We start from the raw sequence: 12,204 nt of genomic DNA on the forward strand, positions 1-12,204 counted from the left end.
GTAATATTTACTTGGGATTATACTTTGGTTAAATTTACTATGGTTAATCTACAAAGTTGTTGTTTTAAATGACAATGTACTTTGGTTAATTTGAAAATCTAATATAATTATTTGAATAATAATCTTTAGATAACCAATGATTAATCCTATTTTTAACAATAATATATTTTTTTGGTTACTATCTTTGCAATACTGAAGTTGCTATAGTTTAGTAGTATTAATTTGATTGTGCGTCGACAATGTTATCCAATTTGGTGCAGTTAGAATTTCTATCATTTTAGTTCTTATTTTATTTTTGTTATTTTAATTTTATTTTTATTTATCACTAACATTTTCTTTTGCTCTATTTTTTTTCAATTATTTATTTTATTTTACTTTCTTTAGTTATTTTAATTTAGTAAAAAAAAATTCATAATTTCTGTTTGAGGAATTTTGTTGGAAAATTTGTAAAACTAGTTGGGGAATACTTTGACTATGGAAAGATAAGGAAGTTGTCCATTGAAACATACCTATCTTTCCTTGAAGTCTACCCAACAAGCTTTCAACTTATGTCTTTTCAGAAAACCTCTTTGGAAAATGAAAAATATTTTTTCATATGAATATAATAAAATATATGATTATTATCCTCAACAACCATATGATTCATATGGTTATCAATAACAAGTTGTCACGCCTACTATTGTAACTGATATAATTAAGTTGACTATACGTCAAATGTAACGCCCCAAATTTGATGGTGTCACGGGTTATTAAAAACCGATAATTTTAAAACTTCCTTACCACACAAAAACATAATTTAAACATGCATAATTTATTCAAAGAATATGGGTTCCAAACGACTTGTCCAATTACATTATTCAAAATAATGAATGTAATGAAACAACTCCAACTACATTGTCTTAAAGTTAACAAAACTAGCTTTCATTAAAATCCCAAATTTGTTTCCCGTTATCTCTCGAACCTATCATGCCTCAGCATCATCTGCATATCATCTGCTCACGTATAACACATTATATGATCATCGCCGATAATATCATTGTTCTTTTTAGGTACTTTAGTTGTGCAGTTAACATAGGTGCTAATGAATGGATAAATCAATAGTCTAGGCTTAGAGTCAAGGATCGAGGATCGAGTATAGATGATCGTGGATCGAGAATCGAGTAATTTATTATGATTGAGTTGTTATGTTAATGGATTAGGAACCCCATTTTTATTACTATTGTTTATGGGGGTATAATGAGTGTGCTTATATCTTATTATTATGATTATGATTGTTTTATCGTAGCTTACCCCAGACGTGTTTGTATTTATGAATGAAATTATCGACGATAATCCTATAATGTGTTATAAGTGAATAGATGATGTTACATATCTTGTTGAGGCATGATAGCTTCGAGAGATGACAAAGAACAGACTTGGGATTTTTACTAAAAGTTATTTTGTTTAAATTTAAAGAGAATGTAATTGGAGTTATTTTATTTCTTTCATTAATGTCATTATTTTGAATAATGTAATTGGAAAAGTCTTTTGGAACTCATATGCTTTGAATAAATTATGCATGCTTAAATGTTAAGGTTTTTGAAAAAAAATTCATTTCCACACTACGATAGAAAGTTAATATTATCGATTTTTTAATAATCCGTGACACCTTAAAATTTAGTGTGTTACAGTTAGCGTTGAGCGCATGATGGCTTCCACTAAGTGCAAGGTTGCAAACCGCTTGGTAGAGGCTGTTAGAATGTATGGCGTTAAGCGCCATGGTTCTCATTGAGCGGTGGGAGCTCTACAACTCTTCCATGGAGCTCAACAAGCTTGGCCAATTGGTCCTAGAGCATAGTTGCATGGTCCTAGAGCTTGACAAGTATGTATTAGAGCTTACTGTGTCAATAAGGATCATTCTGAAGCTTATTAGATTAATTTGAAATTCTGATTGCTGGATTTTTAGATTATTGTTCTTATTATTAGATTCGTTGACCCTATTTAATTACTAGGAGTTCCGAAAAACCTTCATAAATTAATAGATATCTTCATAGATCTCTTCTTCTGTTGTTACTGAACGGTGGGTAACATGATCTTGCCGAGCGGCTGCAGAGAGGTGAAGACTACAGAACGCCTGAAGACTACCGAACGGCTAAATGACCGAACGACTGAAGACTACCGAACGGCTGAAGACTGTCGTACGGTGGAAACTCGGAAGGCGTTCGGTTACAGTGTTATAGAATAGTTTTGTTAATTCTGTTTTCTTTTTCCCTCTTCCTTTTTGTATATATTCTTTGCTTCCGCTGTATCTAATACACTTCTATTGATATTCATTCACAATTATGCTTTCTCTAGAGTTCTTGTTTTCTCTTTTCTCAAACACTCACATGGTATCAAAAGAAAGACAGTAATTAGGGTTCTTTCTTTGCCCCTTTCATCATCTCCAAATCTTTTCTCATGGCAACCTCAATTTCTACCACCGATCATCTTTCTAATCCTGCCCACCCTCTTTTTCTTCATCCTGGCGAGAATTCAACCCTCGTTCTTGTTAATCCTCCTCTCTCCGACACCAATTATCAACAATGGAGGCATGATATGCTTGTCGCTCTTGAAACCAAGAACAAACACAAATTCATTCTTGGTACTCTTTCTTGTCCTCCTCCTGATGATGTTCTTCATGAAGCCTGGAAGAGATGCAACAAAATGGTGATCTCATGGCTGATGCGTTCCATGACTCTACTTATCAAACAATCTGTTATGTGGATGGATTCTGTGTACGAGATTTGGAACGATCTTCTCCAACATTTTTCTCATGGTGATAAGTTTCGCATCGTTGATCTCCAAGAAGAACTTCACTCTTGTAAACAAGGTGATTCTACTGTCTCTCAGTATTATACTCGTCTTCAAATAATTTGGAAAAAACTTTCTTTGTATAAGACCATTCTTGTCTGCACCTGCACTTCTCCTTGTAATTGTGGCTTATTGGCCAAGATTCAACAAGAGTGCAACGATGATTTTGTCAACAAGTTTCTTCATGGATTAAACGATGAATTTTCCCAAGTCCGTTCTCAGATTATGCTAATGGGACCTATGTCGACTCTCCCTAAAACTTTTTCTTTGGTCCTTCAACAAGAACGGGAATTTCATAATTCCTCCTCACAAATTCCACAAGATTCCATGGCTAATTTCAATTTCCAGGACCCTCACAACAAGACTTTTAATCCCTCTCATGGTGCGTTTCTTGGTGGTCGTGGACGAGGACGTACCAGTAAATTTGGTGGTCGTGCTAAATACTGTGATCATTGTAAAAGAACAAATCACACCTCTGACAATTGTTGGATCAAATATGGCCTTCCTCAAGGTTATAAACCAACCATCAAACAGAATTATGCTCCCTCCAATCCCTCTGTCAATCTTACTGATGTTGTTTCACACACCTTCAATGACTCCTCTGCTGATACAACTCAAGTTCAATGTCTTTTTTGTAAGGAAAAATATGATGCTATTCTTGGATTGTTGAAATAGTCTCAACGTTCTACTCCTAGGATGGCCAACGTCAATCAATGCACTCCACAGTCATTAGGTTCTCCTTTTACACCCAGTTTTTCTTCTTGGATTATAGATAGTGGAGCTACTGGTCATATATGTTCTTCAAAATTTCTTTTTAATTCTTTACATCCTATCACTCCTATTTCTATATGTTTACCAAATCACAGTTTCGTTACTGCTAAATTCTCAAGGACTATTATTTTAGGAAATTTGGTTTTTCACAATACTCTATTTGTTCCCAATTTCTCTGTTAATCTTTTTTCTATATCTAAACTGTTACATTCAAATAATTGTTTCATTATATTTCATCAAAATAGTTGTCTCATTGTGCAGATGGATACTTACCAGACGATTGGAGTAGCTAAAAACTACCACAAACTCTTTTATCTCCTTAGTAATAATATCATTAGTACTTCAGAATTAAATGTCTTTCATTCTGTTTTTCATAATAGTTCTAGTGATTCTGGTAATTTGTGGTACATGAAACTTGGTCATCCTTCAAATAAAATTTTCCAGACATTAGGTTTCCAATATTCTGATATTCCTTTTCAATCTATTGATGCTTGTGATGCTTGTGTTTTTGCTAAACAAAAACGTCTTCAATTTTCTGTTAGCAAAACTAAATCTCCATGTTTCTTTCATCTCATTCATGTTGATAATTGGGGCCCCATTTGTATTACTTCCATTGATTGATATAAATATTTTTTGACCATTGTTGATGACTATAGTCGTTTCACATGGCTCCTTCTTTTGAAACACAAATATGACGTCAAATCTTTACTTCCAAACTTCATTCTTTTAACTGAAAACTAGTTTTCTTCTAAACTTAAAATTATAAGATCTGACAATGGAAAATAATTTCTTCTTAATGATTTTTATTCTACCAAAGGCATTTTTCATGAAACTACTTGTGTTGCTACTCCTCAACAAAATGGCATTGTTGAAAGCAAGCATCAACACATTCTCAATGTTTGTCGATCTCTTCTATTTCAATCCAAAGTTCCAAACATTTTTTGGTCTTATGCTATAAAGCTTGCCATTCATATTATTAATAGACTGCCAACCCCTTTTCTTCAAACTAAATCTCCTTATGAACTAGTTTATTCCACCAAACCTGATTTTTCAAATCTAAAAGTTTTTGGATGGTTATCATACTCCAGCTCTGTTACTGCAGGTCGCACAAAACTTGATTCCAGAAGCAACAAATGCATTTTTCTTGGATACAAATCTATAACCAAAGGGTTTGTGTTGTATGATTTCCATTGACACTCTACTATTGTTTCACAAAATGTCATTTTTCATGAACATATTTTTCCATATCAAACTTCTTTAACTTCACCTTCGTCTCCTACACATGATGATATTTCTAATGTTATTCTTTTTTTTTTCCAAATATGGCACCTGTTTCTACTGCCCCAAATTATCCAACTTGTAACACTTCTAATCATACTTTTGATAGTGTTATTATTCCTACTATTGGACAAAGAGTTTCTCTTAGAAACAAAAGTAGACCTAAATATTTAGATCATTACACATTCCCTCATCCCATACTACCCCGTATCCTATGCATTTGTTCCTTTATTATGGTAATTGCTCTTCTAATCATGCTTCTTTTTGTCATAATATTTCTGCACAAGTTGAACCATCTTCCTTTAAAGAGGCCAACAAATTTGAATGTTGGCAGCAGGCTATGAATTCTGAACTTTGTGCTCTTGAAAGAAACCAAACATGGACTTTGGTGAATCTCCCTGCTAGTAAGAAACCCATAAGTTGTCGTTGGGTTTATCGTATCAAGCATAAACCAGATGGCTCTATTGACATATATAAAGCTCGTTTAGTGGCAAGAGGTTTCACTCAAATTGAAGGCTTGGATTATTATGAAACTTTTGCCCTATTGTTAAAATCACCACTGTTCGTCTTGTGCTTGCTCTTGCTGCTATCAACCAATGGTTTCTTCATCAGTTAGATGTTGACAATGCCTTTCTCCATGGTGATTTAACTGAAGATATATACATGAAGCCTCCCCCTGGTCTTTGTCCATCTACTCCCGATCTTGTTTGCAAGCTTCAAAAGTCTCTTTATGGTTTAAAGCAAGCCAGCAAAAATTGGAATCACAAACTCGCATCAGAATTACTTTCTATCGGGTATACACAAAGTTCACCCGACCACTCTTTATTTATCAAACATACTCCCTCTACTATCACCATTATTCTGGTATATGTTGATGATATTCTTCTATCTGGAAATAACTTGTCTGAAATCACTACTGTCAAAGATCACCTCCACAACAAGTTTCACATGAAAAATCTTGGAGATCTCAAATATTTTTTGAGATTCGAAATTGCTAGATCTCAAGCTGGATTATATATCAATCAGAGAAAATATTGTCTTGAATTGATTTCTGAAGTTGGTATGCTAGGATGTAAACCTGCTCCAACACCTGCCGATCCTTTTGTTAATCTTCATGCTAATGAAGGTATCCCTCTCAGAGATCCTTCTTCTTACCGGCGTCTTATTGGACGATTACTCTATCTCACTAATACGTGGCCCGACATTGCTTTCTTCGTCCAACAACTTAGCCAGTTTGTTTCTACTCCTCGTCAACCTCATATGCAACAAGCCATGAGGATCATTAGATATTTAAAGAATGCTCCTGGTTCTGGTATGTTATATGCTGTTGATAATTCCTTCCGTGTTCATGCATACTTTGATTCTGATTGGGCTACTTGTGCTACCACTAGAAGATCCATCTTTGGTTTCTGTGTTTTTCTTGGAACTGCTCTTATTTCTTGCAAGTCAAAGAAACAAACCACCGTTTCCAAATCTTCTTCTGAAGCCGAATACAGGTCCTTAGCTTCTCTAACTTGTGAACTGCAATGGATGCAATGTCTTTTAAAAGATCTGCATATACCGTGCCCGACTCCTTACTCAGTCTATTGTGACAACAATTCTGCTATCCACATTGCCAAGAATCCCACCTTTCATGAAAGAACGAAGCATATAGATATAGACTACCACGTTGCTAGACCAAAGCTTCAAGATGGTCTCATCAAGCTTCTTCATGTTTCTTCTACCAATCAAGTTGCGGACGTTTTCACAAAGTCTCTTTATCCTTCTCCTTTTAATACTATTACTTCCAAGCTAAACATGCATAATATCCATGTTTATCTTGAGGGAGGGTGATAGAGATCTTCACAGATCTCTTCTTCTGTTGTTACCGAACGGTGGATAACAGGATCTTGCCGAACGACTGTAGAGAGTTGAAGACTACTGGATGACTGAAGACTACCGAACGACTAAATAACATAATGGTTGAAGACTACCGAACGGCGGAAGATTACCTTACGGTGGAAACTCAGAAATCGTTCGGTTACAGTGTTATAGAATAGTTTTGTTAATTCTGTTTTCTTTTTCTCTCTTCCTCTTTGTATATATTCTTTGCTTCTGGTGTATCTAATACACTTATATTGATATTCATTCACAATTATGCTTTCTCTAGAGCTCTTGTTTTCTCTTTTTTCAAACACTCACATAAATCCATTGTGATAATTCTAGCTATAGAGTTTTGAAAAACCTTTACAAATTAAAAAAAATCCACGTTTTTTTTATAAGAAATTAACTTAAATGTCAAAACCATTATAAAATACTATATCATGCTCAATTTTTAATATATTTAATACCGCGGCTCTAGGTCCTGAAACAGTTTATAAAGATTAGGATAAAAACTGTTGAACACAATATTATATTAAATATATCTCACATGATTTATTATTATATTTAAATGTCGTAACTAACATTTAAAGTCATGGATTTCACCAATGAGAATTTCTCCCATCCATTACTCCGAAGACTTGAACGTGTTAGTGACCGTTGATTGTGGTTTTCCAGCATTTAGAAATAGTCAAGGCGGGATCCACCTCCAACGATAATAATAATAATATAGAAAAATAAAAATGCGTATCTTCCCGTGAAGAAGCGCCACAGGAGCCTACTCAAACTTGGTCAGAATCACACATAACTCATTTGTGGTCACTCTATCCAAATCTAACAAACACTTGTTGACTCGCTCTATAAAAACTACACGCTCACGCTACCCACACTTCACTCATTTACCTTCACAATAATGGGCTCAGAGAAAAAGAAGCTCCGCCAAGACGAACCAAAAACACCGCCCAAGCTCTCTCTACTAACAATTTCTCGGGGGAGCATGCTGCCGGATTTGCCTACTCCACCACCACGGACGGCGGTGTCTGTTCCGTTCGAGTGGGAGGAGGCACCGGGGAGGCCTAGGCCCTGCCACAGCGGATCCAGGCCCAAGGGTAATGATGACGTGGCAAGAACCTTGGAACTGCCTCCGAGGTTGGTTTTGTTGGAGGGCAAGGATTCGTCGCCGACAACCGTGCTGGACGGACCTTATGTTGGACGCGCCATGTCTTTTACGACGTCGTGTAGGCCCTCGAAGGACACGTGGAATGCCAATTTCGCGTCTAACAGGTGGAGCGCGTTGAAGAAAAACGAGCCAGAGGAGGGTAGTTTTGGCTTTTCTAGTTCAACTGTGGAGGGAACTGGCAAGGTGAAGATCACAAGGGTTAGAAGAAAAGGAAGCTTTTCGAGTCTTTCCCACAGAAGTTCACACGTGTGGGTATGTAAGCTTCGTTTCTTTTCCATTTCATCGTGTTCTTTGAGATGCGTTCTGCTAATTAGGGAAAGTGATGATCTTAAGGGAAGTTTACTTTTAGAAGTGTAAAATGAAGATGAAAATATATCTTTTTGGTGACTCTGTTTGGAAACAATTTTTTAAAATTATATTGGACGAGAAATTGATTTAATGGAATTAAAAGAAGAAAGTAAAAGTGAAATCAACTTTCTACAAAATGATAAGCATAGTTAATTTAAAATGATAGCCGTGTTTATATACATGACACGATTTTAAAGTGAAATTACATTGATCTAACATAATTTCTGAGTAAAATGAGAAGTAGTATAGATCCAACATAATTTTAATTATTTTTTCTTTTCATTTCAATTAAAATCATACCACAAAACTTTAATATTATTTAATTTGAACCGACACAATTTTGGTTTAATTTGATATAGAGTGGTATAGTAAATAATGTATTTTTAATGAAATTAAATTCATAATATCAGTTCCTTCATTTACAGAACACACCTCTTTTAGTTCTACCAAAGCCTCCAGTGATTTTAAAAGTTTAATTTTGTTTTTTTTTAAATTATAAAAAAATTGGTTTTCTCCTATTCAGTTTCTTTGTTATTTTCGTCATACAAACCAATGATTATAAGCTTAATAGAGGAAAGTGGACGGAAAAGGCATCATATTTTACTATAAAAGCAAACAAAGATACTAACATACATATTTTAATATAAAAGCAAACAAAGACACTAACATATTTTAATGGATTGAAATATCTGTCCCTTCTTTTAGGTACGAAAAGTTGCACTTCAGATATAGCAACATTTTCCATTTTTCTTTCACTAAAAACAACTAAAATAGTTTCACATTGACTAGAAGGAGATTTGGTTTGGTTGTGATGTTAAAATCTTATTATGAACCATTTTTCTTACTGCAGGTAAGCATTTGTGAAACATTTAAGCAAGTGGTACCCTGGAAGCGCAGGAAAGAAAAGCAGGGAAAATGGATGCCCCAATTCGACAGCATTTGATCTTTGACCAATGCAACGTTAGACTCTTCTATCATGCCATTGCCCTACGGTGGGTGAAAAAATAGAAGAGAGTAGTAACAATGTGTATAATGATTGAAGTTAGATTTTTAAAAATGCTATTGCCCCTAGACTAGTTAAAATTGATATAGGTAAAAGTTTGCTTCTTAAATTATCTAAACGTAGAAATACAGAGATAATAGAATGAATTATACAAAAAAAAAAGGAGGGTAAGACTTTTATTTTTGATAAATTATGAAAGTATAAAAGAGAAGTTCTTCAATTAGTAAAGTCTAATAATCTAACTGTTAGAAGAATAATAGTATAAAATAGTAGGAATTCATAATTTTTTGTTAAGGTAGTGTGCCGAATTTCTGATACATCGAACATAAATATGACCACCAATTAAAAGAGTATTTGTTTTTGTTCACCACATCTTTGTTTCGCTTGGTCTAACTTTTGTATAATTCCTTGGTAATATACTCCTCCTTACTTATATTGTTTTGCATGATTTGTGTTTTGCAAAATAGTGGTCTCTATGGTCTTTTTCTCATAATCTTTTATTTTTGTTTTATAGAAATTGTTTGCCTGTTATAAATCTAAGTCACTTGGCATACTTTTCATACACTCAAATGGAAAACCTTTATGATGATTAATATAAAAAAAAAAATCTACAAATTATGTTTTATTTTCTTGAATGTATTGAATAAACTTGTAATTCAAATTTTCACGAAGAAAAACTTTTGAAAAAAGGAACTAAATTCAAGAAGGGTGAATTCAACTTTTAAACTTTTTTAGGTTTTAAAATTTAACTAGTTTCAAACATGTGTCTATTCACAGTTGATGTTTGTTCGTGAGTTATTGAAAGTGAATTAGATATTAAGAAAAAATAATAAGTATTTTATGTTTTTTTTAACATCTCAATTATCTCACACTTAATATTTCATGATTAACATGTTGTAACATTATTACACTTGTCCAATAGGTAAATATAAAGGGGTTCACATGGAATATATATTTTTAATAAAACACTCATGCAATGACTAGAAATACTTCTTCACTATTCCTCCGCTTCTCTCTTAATTGGCATTGGACCGGTCGTTGTTTCCTCATCTACTCTCATATAACACACATGTTATACGATCATCATACAAACATAAATACCAACACAATACAATCAAGTAGAGGTGAGCTAACATGCAACAGATCATTCATAAAATATGCATAAATATGTTACTACACATATCAATAATCATATTATATGCAATAATCATACTAGACTCAATCATCCCATCATTCTAGACTTGATTATCTAGATGAAAGGTTCATGTGAAATCACATAAGGTTGTACACTTGTGGAGACCTACACTGCTTTTTATAGAGACATTACGAATACATACACCATGTCACCCACAAAGTTAGCCCGTTTACACCTATGTCCAAAACCGGCACATAGACTAGGTGTAACACCCATAACAGAATGTCACTAGTATAGAATTTTTCTCAAAACATTTCCATAAAACATTCATTTTAGATAATAAAAAACTTTATTCGATTATAATGCGGAAGCAAAACCATAACTATAAATGTCGCTCATACAAAGCGAAAATATCGAAATGTCACTTTTACATAAAAGTACCAAGTCTAAAAATTTTAAAACAATGAAAAATAAATAATCAACCCCAAACTTAACCGTCCCAACTCTCGTCAGCTACTTCAAACTGGTCTTATATGAAACACCATCTACTTTCGTACAAGTACGATCATCACATATGAAAACCACCACCACAAACATGCAAGGGTGACAAACCAGAAATATTATAACATATAACAAAATATATTCATATTAAACACAAAAATATGATAAATCATAAAAACATATTTCATCAGAGTCTTAACATCATAGTCAAATATCCACAAACCAATGTCGTTCCTTGCATTGCATCATCTTAACCTGCTCTTAATAGTAGGTGATTTGAGTTGTCTTCCATCACAACTTTAGAGCTATCTCCTCAATTTCTCAAGGACTAACGAGTAAAAATACTTATACTACGTGCATCGGTGCATTATACTCAACACGAGTTGTGTAACACCCCATCTCGGAGTATCACATATGATTTAAAACTTTTCACAAATTTTTTGAAATTACTTATATATATATATATATATTAACAAAACGTCTGATACCATAAAAAAAATCTGAAACTTCATACAACAATGTTTCCTCTTCAAGTTCAAACTGAGAAAATTTAATTAAAATTATAAATCAAACGAACAATAAAGTTCTTCAAATACATTTAAAACCCCAAATAAAGTTTCCCCACCATAAATCCTTGCTTTATATCATTTCATCTTCATATGTAATAACATCTGCTCCCGTATAATATCACACATTATACTATCATTGCATTCATAAGCACAAACACAACAATAGGGTGAGCTAACCGAAACAAGAAGGATACATCATCCACAGTTTTACTAATATCACAAGTGTAACAATCAGTCCAACTCATACATCTTAAACATACTCAAGAACAAGTCATTGCATTGATATCAAACAATACTTCTCAAGTCAAAATCATCATTCCACTTACTAGAAACATTACAACGTATTATCATCCTGTCTACTTATCAAATCAAAACAGTCAATGATCCTTATGTCTGCTTGCCAAAGCATTAAAAAGGGTGATATTGTCTACTTACCAAAGTAGCACAACAAGGTGATATTTTCTACTAGCAAAGTAGCACAACAAAGAGATATTATCTACTTACCAAAGTACCATAGCATGGGACACTCCACCTACTTACCAAAGCAGTGCAGTTTATGTCAAACTAACATCTCATCCTCCCACCTACTCACCAAAGTAGTGTCCAGCTCTGAACCTCTCCCCTTCCCGACTTACCAAAGTTGTAGGAAAATAAATAAATAAAATTTGGATTTATAATTATGGCAAGAATGCCTATACTACATGACTTACCATCAACTGATTTACAATCC

The 12,204-nt window shown here is 33.8% G+C and overlaps 2 protein-coding genes across 3 annotated transcripts; both read left to right on the forward strand.

Annotated features, from left to right (window-relative positions):
- Window positions 1–2,436: 2,436 nt before the first annotated feature.
- On the forward strand, window positions 2,437–3,504 carry LOC108336884 (uncharacterized). The gene has a single exon (XM_017573329.1). The coding sequence runs from the start codon at window positions 2,437–2,439 to the stop codon at window positions 3,502–3,504; it is 1,068 nt and encodes a 355-aa protein (XP_017428818.1).
- Window positions 3,505–7,544: 4,040 nt separating this feature from the next.
- LOC108337768 (uncharacterized) lies at window positions 7,545–9,337 on the forward strand. 2 transcript variants are annotated; one of them, XM_017574357.2, is made up of 2 exons: window positions 7,545–8,174; window positions 9,117–9,337. In XM_017574357.2, exons 1-2 carry the CDS (start codon window positions 7,652–7,654, stop codon window positions 9,128–9,130), a joined length of 537 nt encoding a protein of 178 aa, XP_017429846.1. In that variant the 5' UTR covers window positions 7,545–7,651; the 3' UTR covers window positions 9,131–9,337. The 2 variants fall into 2 exon arrangements, with proteins under 2 accessions (XP_017429846.1, XP_017429845.1); XM_017574356.2 differs by having other exon boundaries at window positions 7,553–8,170.
- The last annotated feature ends 2,867 nt before the right edge of the window (window positions 9,338–12,204 follow it).

Source organism: Vigna angularis, chromosome 7, assembly GCF_016808095.1.
Source record: "Vigna angularis cultivar LongXiaoDou No.4 chromosome 7, ASM1680809v1, whole genome shotgun sequence".
NCBI classification, from domain to species: domain Eukaryota; kingdom Viridiplantae; phylum Streptophyta; class Magnoliopsida; order Fabales; family Fabaceae; genus Vigna; species Vigna angularis.

Excerpts from the sequence above, each read along its gene's own strand:
- LOC108336884 (XM_017573329.1), top strand. The coding sequence starts at position 2,437 with ATGGCAACCTCAATTTCTACCACCGATCATCTTTCTAATCCTGCCCAC.
- LOC108337768 (XM_017574356.2), top strand. The coding sequence starts at position 7,652 with ATGGGCTCAGAGAAAAAGAAGCTCCGCCAAGACGAACCAAAAACACCG. Across the intron at positions 8,171-9,116 it reads ACAGAAGTTCACACGTGTGG|GTAAGCATTTGTGAAACATT; the intron begins GTATGTAAGCTT and ends TTCTTACTGCAG.